General features: G+C 42.8%; 1 protein-coding gene across 2 annotated transcripts; it reads right to left on the bottom strand.

Annotated features, from left to right (window-relative positions):
• Positions 1 to 2,409: 2,409 nt before the first annotated feature.
• LOC124693291 (protein FIP1-like) lies at positions 2,410 to 7,941 on the bottom strand. 2 transcript variants are annotated; one of them, XM_047226767.1, is made up of 14 exons: positions 7,867 to 7,941; positions 7,105 to 7,192; positions 6,786 to 6,894; positions 6,590 to 6,639; positions 6,139 to 6,205; positions 5,854 to 5,926; positions 5,136 to 5,191; positions 4,686 to 4,782; positions 4,255 to 4,336; positions 3,807 to 3,869; positions 3,609 to 3,668; positions 3,172 to 3,264; positions 3,002 to 3,064; positions 2,410 to 2,913 (listed from the first exon to the last, which is right to left on the bottom strand). In XM_047226767.1, exons 1-14 carry the CDS (start codon positions 7,920 to 7,922, stop codon positions 2,815 to 2,817), a joined length of 1,056 nt encoding a protein of 351 aa, XP_047082723.1. In that variant the 5' UTR covers positions 7,923 to 7,941; the 3' UTR covers positions 2,410 to 2,814. The 2 variants fall into 2 exon arrangements, with proteins under 2 accessions (XP_047082723.1, XP_047082724.1); XM_047226768.1 differs by lacking the exon at positions 7,867 to 7,941 and having other exon boundaries at positions 6,786 to 6,890; positions 7,105 to 7,163.
• Positions 7,942 to 26,783: the final 18,842 nt, after the last annotated feature.

Raw genomic sequence — 26,783 nt, 5'->3', positions numbered from 1 at the left:
GCGAGCATCTCCCGCCACCTGCCGTCGAACTTGTCGTTCCTCCCGTCGGCGTGCGACCTCAAGTCGGCCCGGCACTTGTCGATCGACGCCCGCATCCTGTCGGCGGGATTGCCCGTCTTTTGAGCTCTTTGAGCTTCTTCCGGCCGAGTTCGGGCGCCCTTCCGCCGCGCAAGCCGCCGGAGCGTCGGGGTTGTACTTGCTCGGTCTTGCTCTTCGAGAGGGTCGTGCGGACTTCCTTCCACTTCTCGCGGTTCTCGAGGCGGGCGTAGACGTTGAGGAACTTGAACCGCGGGCCGGTGTCGTCCGTGTACATGTCCAAAGCTCGGCGCAGCTGGGGAAAAAGAGCACGGCGATACGGGTCAGCTAACGACGATGTACCTCGGCGATGCAGGGTCGACGGAGCATACCTTTTGCTCCAAGTCGTGGCCGCTGATCGGCCGTTTCTCGCACTCCTCCTGTATGCCGTGCCATTTGTTGCACGCCGTCTGCATGATCCCCCAATGGGTGGCCATTGCCTTGTCTCCCCGGTACACGTTCATGTTCGTCTTGTTGAAGTAGGGATCGACGAGTTTGCGCTCCTCGTACGCCCGCTTCACTCGAAGCCGTATGTGTCGAACGACTGATTGGCCCCGATTATGCCGTTCGTGGACACGGTCTTCCAAGCTTCGGCGAGGCACTCCTCTTCCTTCGGCGTCCATTTGATACGCGGTTCGGCAGGCGGCGAGTCCTTCTTCCTCTTCTTCTTCCCTTCGACAGGTTGGCGGCGGCTTGTGTTGGCTCTTCTTCTTCCTCGTCTTCTTCTTCGACGGCTTGGCTTCCGTCGGCAACATCCTCCCGATGCTCGTTGCGCGCCGCCACAGCGGCCGTCGCCCTCGTCTCCTCTTGTGTGAAGAACCCCGGGCACGCAGCGGCGGCGGCCATGAAAAACCCCGGGCTCGCAGCGGCGGCGGCGGCGGAGCCGGAGGTGATCATCTCGTGGATCTCCTCTTCGTTCGGCGCCGCCATCGCACCGAACGCGAGCGGCCCTCGTCGCATGGCCGGCGAGGTGCCCTCGAACTGGCCGCCGCCGACGTCAAGCTCGGGCGGCGACGGCGTGGACCTGGACGGTTGGACGTAGGCGTCCTCTTGGAACACGGCAGTCGGCGACGGCGAGTACAGCGAAGGGGAGAAGGACGACGGGAAGCCGGTTGTATCTTGCGTCGGCCATTGGCCGGGGAACATGCTGCCGCCGCTCATGGCCATGCTGATCATCCTCGCTTGTTCGTCCTGGGCCGCCGCCGCCCTCTTGGCGGTGGCTCTTTTCACCCTCTCCGCCCTGCCGCTTGTTTCCACCTCGCGCCGTTTCTCATCCGCCGCCCACTCGGCGTTCGACATGCCCGGCGGCTTCGTCTTCTTCGCCCGCATCTTCCTCGCCGGCGCCTTCGGCGGCATTGTGGTGGACGAGAAGACGAGGAGGAGAGTGGTGGTGGACGAGAAGACGCCGCCGGAAACTGGAGCTGGAAGACGAGGAGATTGGGGAATTTCGGCGGGAGAGAATGGGGATATGCAAGCAAATTGGAGGGAATGGGGATATGCAAGCAAATTGGAGGGAAAATCGATAGGATTTGGTTTTCCAGTCGCCGACTACGCGGGTCCACACGACGTTTCGCGCCAAAATCTTTCGTCCGGAGTCCCCGAGCGCGCCCCGGGGGGCCGGGGATGGCGTGGGCTCGCCGGATGGATGAAGGGCCAAATCCGGACGAAAACGAGGAACCGGGGGCGCGACTGGACCGAATTACGCCGTCCGGATGGAAAAAACGTCGCTCGGGGGCCTCGTCGGGGGACGAGTGGAGATGCTCTAAACGGCAAAGAAGACGACGTCTTTTTCCTCTAGGTATTCTGCAAGTCAGTTTGGGGCTACTATCACTGTCGACTTCCACACTCTTTCCTGGTGAAAAAGATGGTCCAGACTCCAGACGAGAGTAACATTGACATCCAGTTTATTTTGGTTAGAACATTTCCAGTATGGAGCAGGAGTAACCTTGGCCTTGGTGTCATACTCGGACCAACGGGCTGTGAAAATCAAAGAGAAGAAATATCCTTATCAGAACATGTCAAATATTACTACAGTAGTAGTCTTCTGATGGAAAACAAAAGCAGCTAATTCGCCAAAAAAAAAAAATCCAAAGCAGCTGCCGAAATATCCTTACCGGAACATATCAAATAGACTACTGCAATAATAGTATACACATAAGGTAAAAAAAAATAGTATACACATCACATGCCAAAAGTATTCTTCTTCTCTTCAGAAAGTATTCTAGATAAATATCTGATTCAGCAGTCATATCAACAGCTCGTGTTCATCGTGGCATGTTCAGAAAATTCATCGATGGACCCATGTGGTTTTTTTTCCTAGGTCAACAGTTCACCTTCGTTTCGTAACTGGTTAGAAAAAAGAAACGTTATCCTTTACATGTTAACATGCAGCCACACAAGGCTCAAGATCAACCAAATCTATGCTAAACCCCTCATACACCATTAAGGCATTATTAAACAACACTTTGCAGATTTACAAATCAAACTGTGCATTCACAGGAGAGCTGCCGCGTATGCTTTTCCTTTTTTCTGATGCATACCAGGCAGCATGCTGGTCTTATACTACATTACAATTTTAGTGAAACCACTGATGCTCCTAAACTGCCAATTGTTAGGGGTTCGGAATTCACATGAGATGACTATCTTTGGTCAGTTGTCCTAGGTGAGACATTCAGAAATTGGAGAATTTTTGAACTAGCTGATACACACCACTAGATGAAGATTCCAAGAACAGTTGAATCAGGTGTGTTGCTCCTTTTGCAGCTGGCCTCGGAACTTTGCAATGTGCTTTCGCAATTCGATGTTTGACAGTCTCTCTGCCTCCAGTGCACGTTCAAGCTGTTCGGCACACCCAAAAATCAATTATGGGAAAGAATATAAGAATGTTATAGGACAAAAAGAATAGCACTTCAATTATCCAGACTACCTTTGCTGCTCGAGCACTCCACTCTCCAAGAATGGCTCTGAGTCTATCATTTTCTTCAACATACTGCATCCAGCATGTTCATTAATCAAGTAAGCATGCTTTGCAAGAAGATATGAGAAAACCTAACTTGATCATCATGCTATGGAATAGTGCTATTTGCGGAAACATACCTGATTGTTGCTCACACGAATACGTTGGATCTCGGAGTCCTTCTCATCAATCAGGCCACGAGCAAGGTCAAGCTCAGAGTGCACTTGATTCATCTGCAGATTCAATTAGTAATTTAGTACGTATGTGATACTTCATGATTCTAGTAAATGGTTCTCATATCAAGATTTGCAGCTTTCTATGTTATAATATGATTTCAGTTAAAATAGGAGAGAATTAACACATACTAGTCAATAAGCACATGGTACTGCTAGACTGCTAGCAATTAGTTTGTTTACAGCCGTGCCAACAACTAGTTCAAATAGTAGTTATATTTACTGTAATAGTTTACGTAAGCATTTCCTTAAGTAGACCAGAGATAGGTGATTTGACCTTGGCCATTGGGCACCTGCCTCGTGAGGTCAAGAATAGTCGGTCTTTAGATAGTACTGATTATTACCTCAGCGGAGAGTGCTCGAAGTTCTTGGTCACGAGATGCTAAAAGGTGGGCAAGATCAACCTGCAGAATTGGAGAAGAGAATAACAGCATGTCAATCGACCACTTCATATAACAGCTACAGTATTTCTTCTCTAATTCTGAATCTGTGCAAGTGCCAGTTCAAACTAGTGCAGCATAAGCAGTCAGTATTGTGCAGACCTGAGGAGTGTTCCCAACATCAGTTCTCTGGTATTTGCTCAAGCTTTCTTGTAAGCGAAGCACCTTTCAAGAAAAGAAACAAAATTGTTTGTCAACAACCAAACTTATGAAAGTTGCAACTGATTTAGTATTATAATCCATGATCATTTTGACCAGAAAGGTAACTGTATATAAACTATCCAATTCTTCAGTCTCGAGTACTGATCTGATAGAGTAAGTCAGTGAAGAAATAGTATTACAGAGGTTCCACTCATTCCTTTTTTCATGAAACAGTATGACTAATCACTGCAATCAATTTAAGGCAATGATATTTAATAATGCACATAGTTCTGCTACAGGTTAGCTTCTCTACATCAATTATAAAGGATCTAAGTATATAAAAGAGAACAGATCTAGTGAAATGGGTCTTGAGTATCGGGCATCACAATTGCATTCATTTTCTATGTACCTCCTCACTCAGGTAATGAATATTCTCCCTTTGGTATTGAAGTAATGCCATCTGCTGATCAGAAAGACGGCCATCATAATATCTGGTGAACAAAAAAGGGTCAGGGTGTCTAGCTCTAATGGCAAGGTCATGTTCAGTGATCTATACAACATATATTGACAGTTTAACTCTCTGAAGTCACATGCCGCTAAATGTGAGCTCAATACTATGTTTGAATTATTTTTCTGATAGACATGATTTAATGAAGGCAATTCGAGACAGTCAAAAACTCAAACACCTAAGTGTTGTGCAAACTATGTGACAGAAGAGAGAAGTCGTATGTGCAGACAAGAGTAGACTACGAGTTTTGAAATATCAAAATGTAACTATGTAAGTAGATATCAATTGAGAGAGAAATTCAGCACATCTGCAGTGCCCCATTACTTTGGTACCTTCGATCTTCCAAAGTGCTAGATGGTTGAAGTGCAGAATATAATGACCGCAAGATATCAGGCCGCCCATTCAAAGAGTTGTATTTGTGGATATACCCTGTAAAAGGAACCAATCAGGCATTGCATCTTAAAAGTATCTAGTGGGGCCAAACATGCATGTGAAAGGAAAAAAGAGCACATGCACATGTATTTAATTAAGTAGATGAACTGAAAATATCATGAGAAACATGTGGAGTACCATTCAAGGAGTGGTACAGTGTTGCTTCGTTAGTATAATTCTGAATTCTGAAAGAAATAATCCTAATTGTGGGTGCAAAATAAAGATTTCAAAGATATTTGAAAAGGTGTGCCATGTTAATAAACCAGCAGACCAAATCATAAATTGCACAAGAGAGCACAAGTTGCTATGATTCTAGCTATCAAAAAGGTGGTATAAGCAACTTAACTCACATATGTATAAGCTCATGAAACATCCAGCACATATTGCTTCAACCACGATAGCGATCCTGAATTATGGCAACTGGAATTGTGAGATGATTGCAAGAGCAAGAAAGAGGGACTAAACTATTGTTAGCTAGTTATGAGGTTGTTCAGTTCATATTTACAATCCAGCTTACTGACAGGTGATAGCACAGTTAGCATAGTTAGAAATTCTAGGAAACAAACGTATAAAACAATTATCTAGCTAAACAGCAGGCTTCTAAGCATGTTGTGACTTCTATCAGCCTAGGATCTCCAGTTCAGCTTTGTAAACTATACTATAAAGTTGGGAACAGGCTCCCCAAGCCATAAACATGTTGAAAACCAGTCCAGGAACTCTAGCTTTTGGGTCAATTGACAGCTGAACTTATGTCAATAAAATAGGACACTAGAACAAGGGTTTAAACACAACAAAACTGTGATCAACATAAGTTAACAACAGCAAACTGAAACAATAGAATATACACCCATGCATTGCATTCTCTTGTCATTTCCGTTGAATATATACCTATGAATTTGCTTTGTAGTATAATTTATAAATTAAGTTAAATGCCATAATGTTTTTCTTGCCAAAAGGCATAATGCCATCTCAGATAAGCTTCACATGTCCTCAACTTCCGTTCAAAAATCATGATTCAAGAGATATCTCACAAATTTACGGAGGCTAAATATAGTGGCAAAGATGTACCTTAGCAACAGTGAAATTGATAGAATTCGTAGAAGGGGCTGCCAGACTATGATTAAAAGCATTAAAGCAGTGCCTGCGGAAGCGATACACATTAACAGTGAATCAGCGCTAGCAAGATAAAAATTAAAACCACAAGCTATATACTCACTGTCGCACTCTCAAGAGATGGAACCACCAAGATGGTCAAATTAAAGGAAACAGCGGTTCACTAAGTGGCTAATGCTAGTTATAAATTGTAAAATGATGATATTAGAGTGTCACACAAATTTGTTTTGTGCTGCTCACCATAAGCAATAGTGGCAAATGGAAGTCGAGCAATACGCTTCAGTTTCTGGCTAAAATCGTAATAGCCCTGCAAGTCAAAAGATGAAATACACTAGTTAATAAGCAAAACGAAACAAAGAGAAGCAGCATGTTGAAGTAAAATAAAAGGAAGATTCTGAATGAAACTAGGGACCTTGAGTACAATTTTTGTAAGTACATTTTCATTAATGACAAAGTGTAACACGTAATGTAACAATAGAAGAAAAGACAACGGAATATAAAAGTTGATGATATTAATAACATAGCCGAAAACACTATTGCGGAGAAGAATCAATAGGCTCTTCATGGGAGAGCATATATTCATGAAACTAACAAAGTGTCGGTCAAATTGATTGCTCCAACAAACCTATCAACTCTATTGCATGAAACATTAAGAAACTTAACAAATTAAAGCATTTTTATTAGGTCGTACCTGCAACCTAACTTTCCTGACTTGGTGAACCCAATACTGTTGAAAAATGCCTGCGTTGAATTTCACATAAGCAGTAAGTAAATAACTCACATCAAGAGACATAACATGCATCCAATAAATTGTAAAGAATGGAGTAGCCAAATATATGCAGGTGTGGAAAGAATGAGCCAGCTGATCTGATTATCTGAAAGAAAACCTGTAAGAAGCAGAAGGATAACATTGCAGCTGCAAAGCAATGGAGAGATCATATGTGGTAGACGGAGAAATATCCATGGAGCTGACACGGAAACAGCAGCATAGCCTACCTAGAGAATAAGATAACAAAGCTATCATTAAGTGGATAAAGGAAGTGAAAACAACATCTTGCTGACTAATGACAGTCCAACGAGATAACAAAATACATAATTTTATAGTAGATTTGGATAATTTACAAAATATGCTTATATCCAAAACAAGGTAATCTTCTTAGCCATGATAACAATAGATGTGGTCGGTATAAAGAAACTCATCCTTACCAACAGTATACAGTACAAGGTGCCACTAACTATGCTTCTAGGCTCTCGATGACCAGATAGGGGAGCTTCATGTAGTAGATCGATAAACCTAGAGAAAAAGAAGGATTATACATCCGGAGGAAATATTATGATTGCTAAAAACTAAAGAAGGAAGAGCTATACAAGGGTATGTAAATTCTCAGACAGCTGAACCCTAACTATCTCCATTACTTCGGGAAACGAAAGAGGAACTATCTCTGTTTCAGCTTCACCCTTGGTCGTACTTGCTCAGTTTTGCGGAGAGTATACCAAATGCAGAAACAACATTTGGGTTGAGACTGAACCTGCAGTGCGGCTTGAGCTTATGCAGCGCAATCACCCCTACCAAACTGCTCAACACTCGACCCAATCACTAACACCGTGGACAGGCAAACGGATTCAGGTCATCGATGAGGATGCCTACGCGCAGGCACCAAACAGTACACGGTGGCAGAAAACGCAGATTCAGAAAATCACCCCCTTCCCTTCTACGCTCTCGCATTCGACGCGCTATCACAATAAACTCGAAAACCCGTCGCTGGGGTCGCGCAGAACCAGCACGCGAAAGCTCCAGCGAACACACCGAAACCTACGGATTCCGCAGGGCCCGGACCGCACCACGAAACCTGGCATGAGATAATGGGCCGGAACTCCGCCGCCACTGCCGCGGAATTGAGATCATAGATCACCGCAGGCACGAGGAGAACTTGTACCAGGCGTAGGGGGTTAGGGCAGCGGACTCACAGCGAGTCCTCCTCGGAGGCGGGAAGGGCGGAGGCGGAGGACGCCTCGTGCGGCATCGCCGCAAGCCGCGGTGCAGGGGAGTGGGTCGCCCAGCCGCCGATAGGATGTCCGCGCGCGCGCGCCTTCGGATCCGGGGGGTGGTCGCCGGTGACGCTCAGGCTGCTGCGACTCCCATGCGATTTGAAACTGGAACGCGCCGGCGAGGTGAATTGGATGTGAGCTCTCTCTCTCGGCGGGAGGAAGAAGACAGACAAAGGTGCGTGCGAGTGGCACTCATGGCACGGCCGACGAGTCTTGGATGCCACCTCGTGTCCGCTTCTGAGAGGCTGCAGGTTGGTCCCACCCTACAGCGGCTTTCACAAAGCTTTTGTTGTGGATTTCGATAAATTTAACCTTTTTTCGACGATTTGATCTCTTTTTGAAAAATATTCAAAATCTGATCCTTTTAGTAGCGCCTTTTCTCGGGGCGTTACCCACTTCACGATAGCGCCGCTAACTGTGGCGCTGAATATGTGCTAGCGTGCCGAGGCTGGGCCAACAATTCGCGAGGTCAACACCCGGGCGCTACCTTTTTAAAGTTCAACTCCCCTCTCAAGGACGCTACCTTTCGGAATATGTTAAGTTGTGTGGGCCACCCCCATCCCCTCCACCTACCACTTACCTCTCACACCCCGACCAGGAAGGAACCAGGTCGCGTCCCCCTCTCTCTTCCCTCTCAAATCCCTCCCCTAGGGATTTGAAGATTTCTTCGTGGATTTTCTCAAGTCATCTTTTTTCTCTCGCTCCTCCTCACGAATCAACTGGAACATGTAGTTCCACTTCCTTTGCTCCTCGTACGCAATCTCTTCCTTGTGGCGGGGATCTTGCTCCAAATCTATCCACTTTAAAAATTGACAAAGAGGTGGAGGAGCCTGCAAATACACCCTTAATGTTATTAGCAGCAAGCACTCAAGAAAAATCATTACAAGTGGAGACCCATACCGGTGGGTAGTCGTATGGGTTTCTTGGCTTGGCCTTGTCATGTGCAAAGTTAGGACACATCCAAAACCTTCTTATGTGTTTGGCATCCCAATCATCACATCGCTTGGAGACACAAAGGTCACCGCACCAACAACGAGCCCGTTCCGTCCCTTCGGGAAAATTGGATGGCCAAAGTTCAGCGGTGTGCTTCCACTTTCTCGGTTTCTCCTTCGAATCGGACGACGCCATACCTACAAAAAATTTATATTAAAATTACTATGAACGATATTTCCAAACAAAGATAAGCAAACAATTCTAAGACAAAAAAACAAACACAAAATGCCTACAACAATGTTTGTAAACTAAGATAGGTGAACAATAATGCCTACAACAAATTTTTCCATCTACAAAATAGTTATCAAAACCAAATGCATAAACACTAAGTATATCAACTATAATCTTCACATTCCAAGTTAATCTAGATCTACAACACGAAGCTCAAACCATACATGGCAATATTGACAACAAATCATAGTCACATACCATAACTCTAACTAGCAAAATAGGCCAATTGATCAGGACATCCCTGCTAAACTACTACCTCCGTCATTTCAACATGAAGATGATGTTGCTGTGAAGCTCAAGTCCAATGAAGTCGAGATTGGACCCATTACAAGGGCTCATGCGAAGCTACTCAAACAACAGGGAGAACTTGTTCCTAAGTGATACTTTGATCGATGAGAACTTTATACTGCCTAAGTCATTTTACTTATGTATGATCAGGTTTGAAGAAGGAGAAAACATCGCACGAGGAGGAGAGGAGCAGCTGGACAAGAAGCTCGACATGGAGCTAGCCATGAAGTTGGACATGAAGACATTTCATGCACGCGCGATGGAGGAGAGGGAGGCATGCGCGAGGGAAGAAGATGAAGTCCAGGCCGGCGCCAGGCCTGGTCAGACTGGCCGCCCCGCCGGACGGCCCGATCCTAGGCCCGATCCAACCGGACTCCAAACCGGACGAGCCCGGCGCCGACCGGATCCTCAGCCGGTGCACACCGGGCAACATCCAGGGGCTCTAGACCCCTAGCCCGGTCACTACCCGGTACCAGGCCCGGTTCCGACCGGCCTGCCCGGTCCCAGACCCGGTCGACCGGTCCCCTGACCGGCTGTGTCCGAGTCTGTCTCGACCAGATCCGATCTGGGTCGGTTTTCAATGTATTTTCTCGAACTTTGGTCGTCTTGAACCCCTATATAAGTGCCCGGGACACCCCCAAATTAGGTTTAGACCACGTTTAAGATAAACCCCAGTTCATAGTTGATTACTTTCCAACTGTATCGAATTCATACACCATATTGCATCGATTTGGTGTTTGTTACTGAAAGTCTTGTGTGATATGTTCTTTCATTGGGAATTAGATGGTTGCAACTTACCGCTTCATGGTCAGCGGCTACGTGCGCAAGTGTGTAGAGTTGCGAATATCTTGCAGGGTTGAGAGTTGTTGCATTGGCGACAGGGACCAATCGAGAGACTTCGTTGCGTCATACAAGTTATCATCCACTTCATCATCGTGTTATCTCCGTTGTGTTCATCACGTGATCATCATCACCACCGTGGTTACTGAGAAGATCGGGCCACCCCTTATCATCTTGGTATAAGACTTCAGCGTTTCGTCGGTAAGCCATCCACAATCCACCGCATAGTTGAGTTGTGAGTGTTTTCCTATCCAGAAAAAGCCATAAAAAGTTAGGATTAGGGTTTTCCATAGCCTTAGATTGCACTAATTTCGAGTTTTAATTGTCGTTCGTAGTTGTTTTTGCGTATTTTTTTCTTCCATCTAGTATTGTTAGGGTTTGTGTTTCCGTTATCATCTAGTTTCAGTTTTTGTTACTCCGAGTCCACATAGCGTACAGTGTGCTTGTCCCAACCATAGACACGACCTTTCGATATAAGTGACTAGGAACTTCCCTAGAAGAGACTAATTTTACCGCTCGACAGTCGCTCATTATGGTTTTGGTTCTTTGCAATTTCTGTTGGCCGTGTTATCAAGGAGTTGAGTCAAAAAAAATATAAAAAAGTGAAAAGAAGCAAAAAGAGCTACATAGCTGCGTGTGATAAAAAAAAGTGAAGTGCTAGTAAGATCAAGTGAAGGCCTAGTTTACTTTTCTGCACCTGTAGTTGAGCAATCTTGTGCATGTTTCGTTGAGCTTTGCTAGTGTCTCTTAAGTGCATTGCCACCTTTTTTCATCCATATAGTTGCATTGCCACATTTATCGCCTTGTGTGAGTATCATTGGTTGTCTACGGTCAGCGCTAGAGCTTGTTATTGGTGCAAATAGGTAGCCCACCTACAGCCCCACATATATCCCGCTTTGTCGTGTAATTGTTCTTATACCCTTGATATTCGCTTCGCTACATCCGTGCACTAGTTGTCACTACAAGTGGCAAGCAATACTAATTCACTTTGGAGCGATAAGATTTCCTTTTCTTATCAGTTTTGAGTGAGTTGTGAGAGTACCACCATATCTATTTGTTTTAGTGCACTAATCTACTAACCATGTCTTCTAGTGATGAAAAAATTGTTAACCAGAAAAACAAGGATGCCGCTGATGTGATGACCTGGAGGGAGTATGAGGCTCTTCGTAATGAGATGCGACATGAATTCTGCAATCAGGACGAAGAACTTAGGGGGTCCATACAGGAGGTCGCCCAGAAGCTGGATACTATTAATGAGTCTGTCAATAAAATGCAAGATCAAATGACGGATATTCAGCGTTGTATTCAAGCGTTGACTCTAGCTGTTGATAATCTGACCCTACGACAACAACATGAAGATGAGGATGCTGAGCTTCATGATGAAGCACCTGGTGTTGGTCGTGGTGCAGGACGTGGTAACCGTGGTCGTGGCTTTGTTGAACTCGGAGCTCGCCGTGTCCCTCCACAACAGCAAGACGATGGTTTGGGTAAGCCAAAGTTCTCAATACCCAAATTTGAAGGAGGTGCTGATGTTGAAGAATACCTCACTTGGGAGCTGAAAATTGAGAAGTTGTGGTGCCTACATGATTATACTAAAGATAGAAAGGTTAAGCTTGCTTCCTCTGAATTTGATGGCTATGCATTGCGTTGGTGGGATGGAGTTACACGTGCTCGTCAGGAAGATAACGAATTGTTAGTCCTTACATGGCGCGAGATGAAGGCCATTATGCAAGCTTATTTCGTTCCCACTAATTATTTGCGATCTATATATGATAAGTTGACCCTCTTGAAACAAGGTGTGAAGACTGTTGATACTTATTTCATGGAGATGGAGATGCTTATGCAGCGTGGCCGTGTCCGTGAGTCACTTCAGATGACAATGCAGCGTTTTCTACATGGTTTGAAGTATGATATCAAAGTCATTGTTCGTTATCACAGTTACACTACTATGAATGAGTTGCTACATCATGCAAGAGAAGCAGAAGCACAGTTAGCTGAAGAAGCGCAAAACAAAGGTCGTACTACGGGAGCTGGGTGCTACACGCCTAGGACGCCTCCATCTACGGCGCCGGCGCCATCTTCGCGCTCCGCACCTTTTCCTACTTCGTCTAGCAAGTCGGTCTTCAATCTGTCCAACACAAAGAAGTCCAAATTTGCTGCAAGTACAAGTGGTTCTAGCATGTCTACTGCGCGTAACGTGATATGGCTTGTCATACATGTGGTGGCAAGGGTCACTTGAAGAGAGATTATCCTAACCGCAAGGCCATGTTTATCAATGAGGACAATGAGTATGAGACTGGAGATGATGTTGATCCATATGCTCCAGAAGATGATTACTATGACAGTGATGGTGTAGATGTTTATCCGTCTGAAGCTCGCACTATTGTTGTGTCTCAGTGTGCTCTTAATGTGTTGCCAAGTGCATCTACTCAGCGCTGCAATTTGTTTCAAACTAAGGCATTAGTTGGTCCTGATAAAGCTTGCAAGGTTATTATTGATGGCGGGAGTTGCCGCAATTTAGCAAGCAAGGAGTTGTGTACCAAGCTGAAACTGAAGTATCTACCGCACCCGTATCCATACTATACTCAGTGGTTGAGCGACAATGGTGAGATGAAAGTAAACCACATGGTGCATGGACCATATAAGGATTCCATTGATTTTGATGTGGTTCCTATGACGGTGTGTCACCTACTATTGGGTTGGCCATGGCTCTATGATCGTTCTGTGCAACACAATGGTCGTGCCAATACATATCACTTGGAGTTCAAGGGCAAGAAAATCAACATGCAACCTATGTCACCACAGCAAATTGTCAATGAATCTCATCAAAAAGATGAAGTAAACTTGGAGGATGCACCTTTAGATAGGCGAGAGAATTGTAATGTCGTGAGTGATATAACGAAAAGTGAGAGAGTGAATTCCTTAGTCTTATTAGCCACCAAAAAGGACATGAGAGAATTTAGTGAGGATCATACAACCATGCCTCATGTACTCCTGTACAAGGGTGAGGTTTTGGTTTCTAACGATATGACTCCTATTTCTCTTGGTGTTTCTATTGTTTTGGAGGAATTCAGCGATGTGTTTTCGGAGGAGGTGCCAGCTGGACTACCACCATTGTGTGGTATTGAGCATCAAATTGATTTTATCCCCGGAACTTCGATGCCCAATAGGGCACCATACAGGACGAACCCCGAAGAGACGAAGTAGATACATAAGCAAGTACGAGAGCTACTCGACAAAGGTTCTATTCACATAAGCCTTAGTCCTTGTGGTGTTCATGTTATTCTAGTTCCTAAGAAAGATGGTACATGGCGAATGTGTGTAGATTGTAGAGCGATAAACAACATTATTATTCGATATCGTCATCCTATTCCCCGTTTAGAGGATATGCTAGATGAGTTGAGTGGTGCTTGTTATTTTCTCTAAAATTGATTTGCGTAGTGGTTATCATCAAATTAGGATGAAAGAGGGGGATGAATGGAAAACAGTCTTTAAAACAAAATTTAGTTTATATGAGTGGTTAGTAATGCATTTTGGTTTGACTAATGCACCTAGCACTTTCATGAGACTCGATGAACCATGTTTTACGTGATTTTATTGGCAAGTTTGTGGTTGTGTACTTTGATGATATATTAATTTACAACCGCAATGAATTTGATCATACTATACATATTCGACATATTTTGCAAGTGTTGCGTGATAGTAAACTCTATGGTAATTTTGAGAAGTGCACATTTTGCAAAGATAAGGTCATATTTCTGGGTTATGTTGTCTCTAAGCATGGAGTAGAAGTAGATGTGTCTAAAATTGAACCTATTCAAAATTGGCCTACTCCTATGAATATGAGTCAAGTAAGAAATTTTCATGATCTAGCTGGGTTCTATAGAAGATTTGTGCCCAATTTTAGTACTATTGCTGCACCTTTGAATGACTTGACTAAAAAGGGTGTTGCATTTGAGTGGGGCGCAGCCCAAGATCATGTGTTTGATGAACTGAAAAGATTGTTAACTTCTGCACCGTTGCTTGCACTTCCTGATTTCAATAAGCAATTTAAGATTGAATGTGATGCTAGTGGTATTGGAATTGGTGGTGTGTTGATGCAAGAGGGTCGTCCAATTGCATATTTTTCTGAGAAACTTTCTGGTGCTAAGTTGAACTGTCCTATCTATGATAAAGAATTATATGCTTTAATTAAAGTTCTTGAGGTTTGGCAACATTATTTGTGGCCAAAAGAATTTATCATACATTCTGATCATGAAGTTTTGAAATATCTGAAAGCTCAATCTACATTGCATAGGAGTCTTGCTAAGTGGGTTGAGTTCATTGAGTATATTATATACATTATTAAGCATAAGAAGCGAAAAGATGATATTGTTGTTGATGCTCTATCAAGGAAGAATATGATATTAACTCAACTTGATGTTAAAATTCCTGGATTAGAAGTACTATGTGATTTGTATGCCACTGATCATGACTTTGCTGAACCATATCGCTTGTGTGATATTGGTAAAGCATGGGAGAAATATCGCATAAATGATGTGTTCTTGTTTAGAGCTAACAAACTATGTGTTCCAGAATCGCCAGTGTGTTTGCTCTTATTACGAGAATCACATGTCGGAGGTTTGATGGGTCACTTTGGGCGTGAGAAGACGCTACTCATGCTCGTCGATCACTTTTATTGGCCAAAGATGAGGCGGGATGTGGACAAGTATGTGAAGAGGTGCATTACTTGCAACAAGTCCAAGTCCAAGCTGAAGCCTCACGGTTTGCATACTCCTTTACCGGCACCTACTACGCCATGAGAAGATATAAGTATGGATTTTGTGTTGGGGTTGCCGCGTACTAAAAGAGGCCATGATTCTATATCTGTGGTAGTGGATAGATTTTCTAAGATGTCACACTTTATTGCCTGCCACAAAAGCGACGATGTGTCGCATATTGCTAACCTATTTTTCAGGGAGATTGTACGTCTACATGGAGTCCCGGAGACTACTCGTTTCGATCATGACGTGAAATTTATGAGCTAATCCTGGAAGACACTTTGGGAAAAGCTGGGGACGGAGCTACTTTTCAGCACTACTTGTCATTCCCAAACTGATGGTCAAACTGAGGTGGTGAATAGAACATTGTCACAACTATTGAGATCCATGATCAAGAAAAACTTGAAGGAGTAGAAATATTGTTTGCCGCATGTGGAGTTTGCTTACAACAGGACGGTACATTCTACCACAGAGTTGTATCCTTTTGAGGTGGTGTATGGTTTCAAACCCATTACTCCACTTGACTTGTTGCCTCTACCCATACATGAGCGAGTTAATATGAAGGCATAAAAGAGGGCAGATTTTGTGCGAAAGATTCATGTGAAGGGGGGTGGGAGATGACGAGGACATCCCTATGATACGTCCATTTTGCATCACTATTTTATATCATAATTTGTTGTTATTCATTGATATATTTTATATTTGGAGATGATACTTATGTTATTTCATCTATTTTGCATGTTTCATGATTATTGGAGGATCGCGCACCGGAGTCAGGATTCTGCTGGAAAAAGCGCCGTCAGAATGCAATATTTTGGAAGATCAACAATTGACGGAATTTATATGAAAAATCCTATTTTTCCAGCAGAAGGAGGAGCCGAGGAGGGCCACCATGGGCCCCCCTCATAGGCTGGCGCGGGCCCTGCCCTGGCCGCGCCGCCTTGTGGGGAGGGGGCCCACAACCCCCTCTGGCCTCCTCTCCTTCGCGTACATCTTTGTCCCGAAAACCTAAGCTCCAGAGGATAGTCGCGAAGAGTCACGGCCGCCTCCGCGGGGCGGAAAACACCGAGAGAGAAAGAGCTCTCCGGCGAGGCTGAAATCGCGGGGAAATTCCCTCCCGGAGGGGGAAATCGACGCCATCGTCACCGTCATCGAGTTGGACATCATCTCCATCACCATCATCATCATCTCCATCACCATCACCGCCGTCTCCACCGCTGCACCTCGTCACCGATGTAACAATTTGGGTTGGATCTTGATTGTTTGATAGGGGAAACTCTCCCGTATTGATTTCTACTTGTTATTGATGCTATTGAGTGAAACCATTGAACCAAGGTTTATGTTCAGATTGTTATTCATCATCATATCACCTCTGAACATGTTCCATATGATGTCTCGTGAGTAGTTCGTTTAGTTCTTGAGGACATGGGTGAAGTCTAAATGTTAGTAGTGAATTATGGTTGAGTAATATTCAATGTTATGATATTTAAGTTGTGGTGTTATTCTTCTAGTGGTGTCATGTGAACGTCGACTACATGATACTTCACCTTTATGGGCCTAGGGGAATACATCTTGTACTCGTTTGCCAATTGCGGGGTTGCCGGAGTGACGGAAACCTAAACCCCGTTGGTATATCGATGCGAGGAGGGATAGCGAGGATCTCGAGTTTAAGGTCTGTGGTTAGATTTATCTTAATTACTTTCTTGTAGTTGCGGATGCTTGCAAGGGGTATAATCACAAGTATGTATTAGTCCTAGGAAGGGCGGTGCATTAGCATAGGTTCACCCACACAACACTTATCAAAACAATGAAGATTAATCAGCTATATGAAGCGAAAGCACTAGACTAAATTCCCGTGTGTCCTCAAGAACGTTTGGTCATTATAAGTAAACAAACCGGCTTGTCCTTTGTGCTAAAAAGGATTGGGCCACTCGCTGCAATTGTTACTCTCGCACTTTACTTACTCGTACTTTATTCATCCGTTACATCAAAACCCCCCGAATACTTGTACGTGAGCATTTGCGAGTGAATCATTCATCGAAACCGCTTGTCAACACCTTCGCTCCTCGTTGGAATCGACATTCTTACTTATCGAAAATACTACGATACACCCCTATACTTGTGGGTCATCAAGACTATTTTACGGCGCCGTTGCTCGGGGAGTGAAGCGCTATTGGTAAGTGGAATTGGTAAGGGAAACCTTTACTTGTTTGTGCTGATTTTATTTCACTTGTCTGCCATAATTCATTATGGAGAGATCTTCTCTTGAATTTTTATTTGGAAAATCTACTACTACTGCAAAGGTAGTGGATGAGGCGCCAGGTGAGAAAGAAGTTCCATACAAAATACCTATGAAAATTATTGAACGTGTTGTGGATAATCGCTATACAGGGGATGGAACTGTCCATCCTGGAGATCATTTACTGTTCTTACATGAATTATGCGATTTATTCAAGTGTGCAGGTATTGCTATGGATGAAGTGAGGAAGAAACTATTCTCTATATCGCTGTCTGGTAAAGCGGCGCATTGGTATAAACTAGTGGATAATGGGGATTCTCTTGAATGGAATGATATTGTGCCCCGATTTTATTCTAAGTTCTATCCTCCAAGTGAAATTCACAAGGATCGGAACCGCATATATAATTTTTGGCCTCATGATGGAGAGAGTATTGCCCAAGCGTGGGGGAGATTGAAGTCTTTAATGCTCAAATGCCCCATTCATGAGCTTCCTGGTAATATTATTATTGATAATTTCTATGCAAAACTTTCTTTTCAAGACAAGACCTTGCTGGATACTTCTTGTTCTGGATCATTTACACGCAACAAAGAAGAGTTTAAAAGGGACCTTCTTAATCGGATCCAGGAGAATACTGAAGGATGGGAGAACGACAAAGATAGAGAGTCAGGTATAAAATATGATTATAAATGCATTGAAGCTTTTATGGATACTGATAAATTTCGTAATATTAGTGCTACTTATGGTCTTGATTCTCAAGTCGTTGCAAATCTTTATAAAGCGTTTGCCTCTCATTATGAATTGCCTAAGAAGAACTTTGATAAGTATCATGAACCGTATAAAGATAAAATTGATTCATCTATAAATAAATGTGTTGTAGTTGAAACTGTTGATCATGTTATTCCTGAAGCTTATATTGAAAAAACTCCTTTCCCTGTTAAAATGAAGGAGTACTCTGTTATAAATAGTGATGTTAATAAAAGTGAAAAGAAACCTGTAGACCTGAAGAACAAATAAAGGTTGAACCTGCTGTTGCAATAGTTAAAGATCTTGTGACTGAAAATGTGGAAGATGGTCATATTATTTTCTGTGAAGATGCTTCTAATATTGTTTCACATCCTAATAAGTCTAGGAAAACTAGTGTTCCTATGCTATCTATTAGAATTGGTGATCATTGCTATTATGGTTTATGCGATATTGGTGCAAGTATTAGTGCTATTCCTTATGAGCTTTACACGGAGATTATGCATGAAATTGGTTCTTGTGAACTTGAAGATATTGATGTGGTTATTCGGCTAGCTAATAGAGAAACTATCTCTCTAATTGGTATTGTTCGAGATGTGGAAGTTCTATGCGGTAAGATTAAATATCCTGCTGACTTTTTGGTACTTGGTTCTGCTGCTAGTAAATATTGTCCCATCATTTTTGGTAGACCTTTTCTAAATACTTGTGGAGCTGTTATAGATTGCAAGAAAGAGAAAATTTTGACTAAATTTGCTGGTGAATCTTATGAGTTTAATTTCTCTAAATTTGCCAAAACTCCTTATAAAGCTGATTCGCCTAATAATGATTTTATAGTTGAACAGTGTGCATCTATTGCTCTTGCTCCTAATAATCCTTTGCAGCAACATTTGGAGAATAGTGAGAGTGAAGTTTTTAGGGAAGAAAGAAATGAGCTTGATGAAATTTTTCTTCGTCAACCTATTCTTAAGCATGATTTACCGGTAGAAGATCTAGGTACAACATTACCACCAAAGGAGGATCCTGTTTTTGATTTAAAACCATTGCCTGATAATCTTAAATATGCTCATATTGATGATAAGAAAATATATCCTGTTATTATTAGTTCTAAGCTTTCAGAGTTTGATGAAGAAAGGTTATTGGAAATATTGAAGAAACACCGAGGAGCTATTGGCTACACTCTTTATGACTTGAAGGGGATTTCTCCCTCTATTTGCCAACATGCCATTAATATGGAAGATGATGCAAAGCCTGTTGTTGAACATCAGTGTCGTCTAATTCCTAAGATGAAGGATGTGGTAAGAAATGAGGTATTAAAACTTTTTGAAGCTGGTATTATATATCCTATTGCTGATAGTAGATGGGTTAGTCCTGTGCATTGTGTTCCTAAGAAAGGAGGAATGACTCGTTGTGCCTAATGATAATGATGAGCTCATACCTCAAAGAGTAGTTGTAGGGTATAGAATGTGCATTGATTATCGAAAAGTTAATAAGGTTACTAAGAAAGATCATTACCCTTTACCTTTTATTGATCAAATGTTAGAAAGGTTATCCAAAAATACTCATTTTTGCTTTCTTGATGGTTATTCTGGGTTTTCACAAATTTCTGTTAAGACTAAGGATCAAGAGAAAACCACTTTCACTTGTCCCTATGGAACCTATGCTTATAGACGCATGCCTTTTGGTTTATGTAATGCTCCTGCTACTTTTCAAAGATGCATGTCTGCTATTTTTCATGGCTTTTGCGAGAATATTGTAGAGGTATTCATGGATGATTTTTCTGTCTATGGGAATTCTTTTGATAATTTCTTGCGGAACCTCGATAAAGTTTTGCAGAGATGTGAAGAAACTAACCTTGTTCTTAATTGGGAGAAATGCCACTTTATGGTTAATGAAGGAATTGTATTGGGACATAAAATTTCCGAGAGAGGTATTGAAGTTGATAGAGCTAAAGTTGAAGCAATTGAGAAGATGCCCTATCCTAGGGATGTTAGAGGTATTCGTAGTGTTCTTGGTCATGCTGGGTTTTATAGGAGGTTTATTAAAGATTTTTCCAAGATTTCAAAACCTCTTACTAATCTTCTTCAAAAAGATGTAACTTTTGTTTTTGATGATGATTGTAAGGAAGCTTTTGAAACTCTAAAGAAAGCCTTAACAACTGCACCTATAGTTGAACCTCCTGATTGGAACTTACCTTTTGAAATTATGTGTGATGCTAGTGATTTTGCTGTAGGCGCTGTTCTTGGACAGCGAGTAGATAAAAAATTAAATGTTATTCATTATGCTAGTAAAACTCTTGATGCCGCTCAAAGAAATTATGCTACAACTGAAAAAGAATTGTTAGCTGTAGTCTTTGCTTGTGACAAGTTTAGATCTTATATTGTTGATTCAAAAGTTACAATTCATACTGATCATGCTGCAATCAGATACCTTATGCAAAAGAAAGATGCTAAGCCAAGGCTTATTAGATGGGTGCTTCTCTTGCAAGAATTTGATTTACATATTGTAGATAGGAAAGGTGCTGATAATCCTGTTGCTGATAATTTGTCTAGATTGGAAAACATTGCTTATGATCCTGTTCCTGTTAATGATAGTTTTCCAAATGAACAATTGGCTGTAATAAAGGTGAGCTCGCGAGATAGCCATTGGTATGCTGATTATACTAAATTTATTGTTTCCAAGTACTTGCCTCCAACCTTTTCAGTCCAGTAAAGGAGGAAATTCTTTTTTGACTTGAGGCATTATTTTTGGGATGACCCACACTTATATAAAGAAGGAGTGGATGGTATTCTGCGAAGATGTGTTCCCGAATATGAACAACAAGAGATATTGAGTAAATGTCATGGTAGTGCTTATGGAGGACATCACGCCGGAGATAGAACCGCGCAAAAGGTTCTACAATCAGGTTTTTATTGGCCAACTCTCTTCAAGGATGCAAGGAAGTTTATTTTATCTTGTGATGAATGTCAAAGGGTTGGTAATATCTCCAGACGCAATGAAATGCCTATGAATTATACTCTTGTTATTGAACCTTTTGATTGTTGGGGATTTGACTTCATGGGACCTTTTCCCTCTTCAGAAGGTAACACTCATATACTTGTCGCTGTTGATTATGTTACTAAATGGGTGGAAGCCATACCCACAAAAAGTGCTGATGGTGAGACCTCTTTAAGAATGCTTTTAGATATTATTTTTCCTCGATTTGGAGTTCCTAGATATATTATGACTGATGGAGGTTCTCATTTTATTCATGGTGGTTTTAGAAAAACTCTTGCTAAATATGGTATTAATCATAGAATTGCTTCTGCTTATCATCCTCAAACTAGTGGGCAAGTAGAACTATCAAATAGAGAGATTAAATCTATCTTGCAAAAGACCGTTAATAAATCTAGAAAGAATTGGGCTAGTAAATTGAAGGAAGCACTATGGGCTTATAGAACTGCTTATAAAAATCCCATGGGTATGTCACCGTATAAAATGGTTTATGGAAAAGCTTGTCATTTACCTTTAGAACTAGAGCACAAAGCTTATCGGGTCGTAAGAGAACTAAATAAAGATCCTAAACTAGCCGGTAAGAAAAGATTGCTACAACTGAGTTCTCTAGATGAATGGAGAAGTGAAGCTTATGAGAATGCTAAACTCTTTAAAGAGAAAGTTAAGAAATGGCATGATAGAAGAATTATCAAAAGAGAATTTAATATTGGGGATAAAGTCCTATTGTATCGGTCTCGTCTCAGATTCTTTGCAGGGAAATTACTCTCAAAATGGGAAGGACTCTATGTCGTTGAGGAGGTATATCGTTCAGGGGCGATTAAAATTAGTTCCCTCCAAGGCAATGCCTCACAAGTGGTGAATGGACAAAGACTCAAGCATTATATCTCAGGTGATTCTTATAATGAAGATGTTGATGTTATTCGAGTGGAAACTCCGGAAGCTTTCATCAAAGGACAAATTGACAGTCCGGAAGGATTCGACTTTGAATAGGTAACAGTACTGGTAATGAAAAGTTCGCGTTTTACTTTCCGAACAATGTTTTTGCTGTTTTTGGAAAATATGAAAAATTACGAGATCGAAACGGAGTGGAGGAGACGCACGAGGGCGTGCCCTCATAGGCCTGCGCGGGCCCCAGCCTGGCCGCGCCGCCCTATGAGGTGGCCACCTCGTTGCCCCTCTCCGACTCTGGTTCGACCTGGTACTTTCCTTGTGTCGTAAAAATTCCTGCTATATAATCTCCCGGACCCCTGGAGGTCCGTATATCGTTTTCTCGACGTGTTTTGTTTCGAGCTGTTTCTACCAGGATCTGTTTTTAATCTAGAAGCACCATGGTCTCCAAAAACAAGGGCAAGGGGCTTTCGGATGAAGATATTCAAGATCCCGAGTGGAAAGAGGTGGACGAGAGCGTGAAGGAAGAAGATGAAGAAGAAGTGGAGGAAGACTCGCGTGCGTACCCGCGTGCTGCCGTCGCAAGCATCGAGGTGGTTGAAAACCCTTCTAGTGCCACGAGGAGCGCAAGAATTCACACCGGAGGAAGGGTTCCACATCACTACTTAGCTCCAAAGACATCTTCTCCAGGCACTTACCATCCCTTCCGCAATCTAATTTACAATAGTCAAATTGAAAGGACTCCCAAGGCAGCATTGCCTAGCAGTTGGATATAGATCGTTCTAACACTGCAGGAAGGATGAAGCCTGAAGCTGAAGAGTGGGAAAATAACTCCAAGAGTTGGGAATCGCCGTCGGACGTACTTCTTAGCCGCGTCGAGCATAATTCGGAGATGATCCGCAACCTCACGTACAAGATTGATGAGCTTCAGGAGCTTGTTGAGAAGCTTGTCAAGAATTCATCATCACCACCGCCGAAGGAGTAATTCATCATCGGTATTGGCATCCCCTTGGTTTGTTCCAAGCTTGGGGGAGTGTCGCGGTATCACATCATCACTATCTTTTACTTTTTACTATCAAGTAGTGTCATATCATGAGTAGGGAAGTTATCATATAAGATGGGTTGCAGTGTGGAAGTATCTTTCCTTAGTTGGTTGTCTATGTATCCCTTGGTGTGAGTTATCGTTATGGAATATTAATGAGAAGTCTTATCATTTACATATTGCACATCTTATTTTAGTTTGCAATCTCTATTATATGATTGATCTTGTTATTAGTATTGGTATCACTTTGGGAGCATTGAATAAATCTATTTGGTTTTGGCAAACTTAGCATTGGTCAATAGCAACAACACTTTGAGGTTTAAGTAGAAAAGAGAAATACATGTAGATATGTTGTTTCATTGTCTTTCTTTCTTGTTAGCTCCTTAGTTTATTATTCTGAAGTTAAAATTGTTTGTGCTTACAAGGAAGATGCATGATTGTTTCTATCACATGTATATTTGTTTGTTTCCCTCAACTCTTATGCTTGCTAATCGACCTTGCTAGCCAAAAATCTGTACCGAGAGGGAATGCTTCTCGTGCATCCAAACCTTAACCCAAACCTACGCCATTTGTGTCCACCATAACTACCTACTACATGCTATTTCCTGCCATTCCAAGTAAATATTTCGTGTGCTACCTTTAAACAATTCAAATTTACTATCTCTTATTTGTGTCAATGTTTTATAGCTCATGAGGAAGTATGTGGTGTTTTATCTTTCAATCTTGTTGGGCAACTTTCACCAATGGACTAGTGGCTTCATCCACTTATCCAATAATTTTGCAAAAAGAGCTGGCAATGGGGTTCCCAGCCCCGATTAATTAACCTTCATAATTTTACAAATAGACACTCCTCCATGGTATGTGATTGTTGGAAGGCACCCGATGATTCGGTTAGCCATGGCTTGAGAAAGCAAAGGTTGGGAGGAGTGTCATCTAAATAAAACTAAAAAAAAGGCACTCCTTCATGGTATGAGATTGTTGGCAGGCACCGAGGATTCGGTTAGCCATGGTTTGTGAAAGCAAAGGTTGGGAGGAGTGCCAACCAAAAATTAACTTTATGGGAGCCGCTCTTCGAGAGTTTGTCTGGCAAGGGGGTTAGAGTACCCGCTACCAGTCGTTGACAACAACAAACACCTCTCAAAATGTTACTTTTACTCTCTTTATATGATTTCAAAACTGAAAAGGCTCTAGCACATGGTTTAATCCCTGCTTCCCTCTGCGAAGGGCCTGTCTTTTACTTTATGTTGAGTCAGTAAACCTATTTCCCTCCATCTTAAGCAAGCATTTGAGTTGTTGTGATCAAACCATCTATATTGTGATTTACTTCATCATGTCTTTTACTCTTCCTTGTTTAGTACAAGTTTTATACGAATGAATATAGCTTTGAAAGTTATCAAATATTATGAGGAGATTATTATGATTGAGTATGCAAGTTGTGCCATATAAACTTTAACATGAGAGCGCTGCTCGATAGATAAGTATAACCTGTTAATTGTTCTCTGACCAAGAACGAAGTTTGCCATCACCAATTATGATTTCTTATGCACCTTTATTTGTGATTACCTTCTACTTGTTTCAAGTTGAATTATATGAGGAAGTTGTTTACTAGAATGTCTTGTGTGAATGAATATGATGCTTCTTGTCCGTATTTTATTTATCGACTCTTCACTCCATAAACATGTGGTCCTGTTTACTGAGTTCAGTTTCACTTGGGGACAAGCGAAGTCTAAGCTTGGGGAGTTGATACGTCCATTTTGCATCACTATTTTATATCATAATTTGTTGTTATTCATTGATATATTTCATATTTGGAGATGATACTTATGTTCTTTCATCTATTTTGCATGTTTCATGATTATTGGAGGATCGCGCACCGGAGTCAGGATTCTGCTGGAAAAAGCGCCGTTAGAATGCAATATTTCGGAAGATCAACAATTGACGGAATTTATATGAAAAATCCTATTTTTCCAGAAGATGACGAGAGCCAGAAGGAGGAGCCGAGGAGGGCCACCATGGGCCCCCCTCATAGGCCGGCGCGGGCCCTGCCCTGGCCGCGCCGCCTTGTGGGGAGGGGGCCCACGGCCCCCTCTGCCTCCTCTCCTTCGCGTACATCTTCGTCCCGAAAACCTAAGCTCCGAGAGGATAGTCGCGAAGAGTCACGGCCGCCTGCGCGGGCGGAAAACACCAGAGAGAAAAGAGCTCTCCGGCAGGCTGAAATCTGCCGGGGAAATTCCCTCCCGGAGGGGGAAATCGACTCCATCGTCACCGTCATCGAGCTGGACATCATCTCCATCACCATCATCATCATCTCCATCACCATCACCGCCGTCTCCACCGCTGCACCTCGTCACCGCTGTAACAATTTGGGTTGGATCTTGATTGTTTGATAGGGGAAACTCTCCCGGTATTGATTTCTACTTGTTATTGATGCTATTGAGTGAAACCATTGAACCAAGGTTTATGTTCAGATTGTTATTCATCATCATATCACCTCTGAACATGTTCCATATGATGTCTCGTGAGTAGTTCGTTTAGTTCTTGAGGACATGGGTGAAGTCTAAATGTTAGTAGTGAATTATGGTTGAGTAATATTAAATGTTATGATATTTAAGTTGTGGTGTTATTCTTCTAGTGGTGTCATGTGAACGTCGACTACATGATACTTCACCTTTATGGGCCTAGGGGAATACATCTTGTACTCGTTTGCCAATTGCGGGGTTGCCGGAGTGACGAAACCTAAACCCCCGTTGGTATATCGATGCGGGGAGGGATAGCGGGATCTCGGAGTTTAAGGTTGTGGTTAGATTTATCTTAATTACTTTCTTGTAGTTGCGGATGCTTGCAAGGGGTATAATCACAAGTATGTATTAGTCCTAGGAAGGGCGGTGCATTAGCATAGGTTCACCCACACAACACTTATCAAAACAATGAAGATTAATCAGCTATATGAAGCGAAAGCGCTAGACTAAATTCCCGTGTGTCCTCAAGAACGTTTGGTCATTATAAGTAAACAAACCGGCTTGTCCTTTGTGCTAAAAAGGATTGGGCCACTCGCTGCAATTGTTACTCTCGCACTTTACTTACTCGTACTTTATTCATCTGTTACATCAAAACCCCCTGAATACTTGTCTGTGAGCATTTACAGTGAATCCTTCATCGAAACTGCTTGTCAACACCTTCTTCTCCTCGTTGGGATCGATATTCTTACTTATCGAAAATACTACGATACACCCCCTATACTTGTGGGTCATCACCCTACTACATTACTACCTCCGTCATTGCAAGATGAAGACGATGCTGCTGTGAAGCTCAAGTCCAATGAAGTCAGGATTGGACCCATTACAAGGGCTCGTGCGAAGCTACTCAAACATCAGGTGAAGTTGTTCCTATGTGATACTTTGATCGATGAGAACTTTATATTTTCTAAGTCCTTTTACTTATGTATGATCAGGTATGAAGAAGGAGCAAGCATCGCACGAGGAGGAGAGGAGCAGCTGGACAAGAAGCTGGACATGGAGCTAACCATGAAGCTGGACATGAAGACATTCCATGGACGCGCGAGGGAGGAGAGGGAGGCATGCGCGAGGGAAGAAGACGAAGTCCAGGCCGGCGCCAGGCCCGGTCAGACCAGCCGCCCCGCCGAACGGCCCGGTCCCAGGCCTGGTCCAACCGGACTCCAGACTGGACGAGCCCGACGCTGACCGGATCCTCAGCTGGTGCACACCGGGCAACATTCAGGGGCTCTGGACCCCTAGCCCGGTCACCACCCGGTACTAGGCCCGGTTCCGACCGGCCTGCCCGGTCCCTGACACGGTCGACCGA

The sequence above is a fragment of the Lolium rigidum genome, chromosome 2 (genome assembly GCF_022539505.1).
Source record: "Lolium rigidum isolate FL_2022 chromosome 2, APGP_CSIRO_Lrig_0.1, whole genome shotgun sequence".
Taxonomy (NCBI): Eukaryota; Viridiplantae; Streptophyta; class Magnoliopsida; order Poales; family Poaceae; genus Lolium; species Lolium rigidum.
Note: the sequence above shows the minus strand (reverse complement) of the source record. Positions and strands in the feature narration are given on the sequence as shown.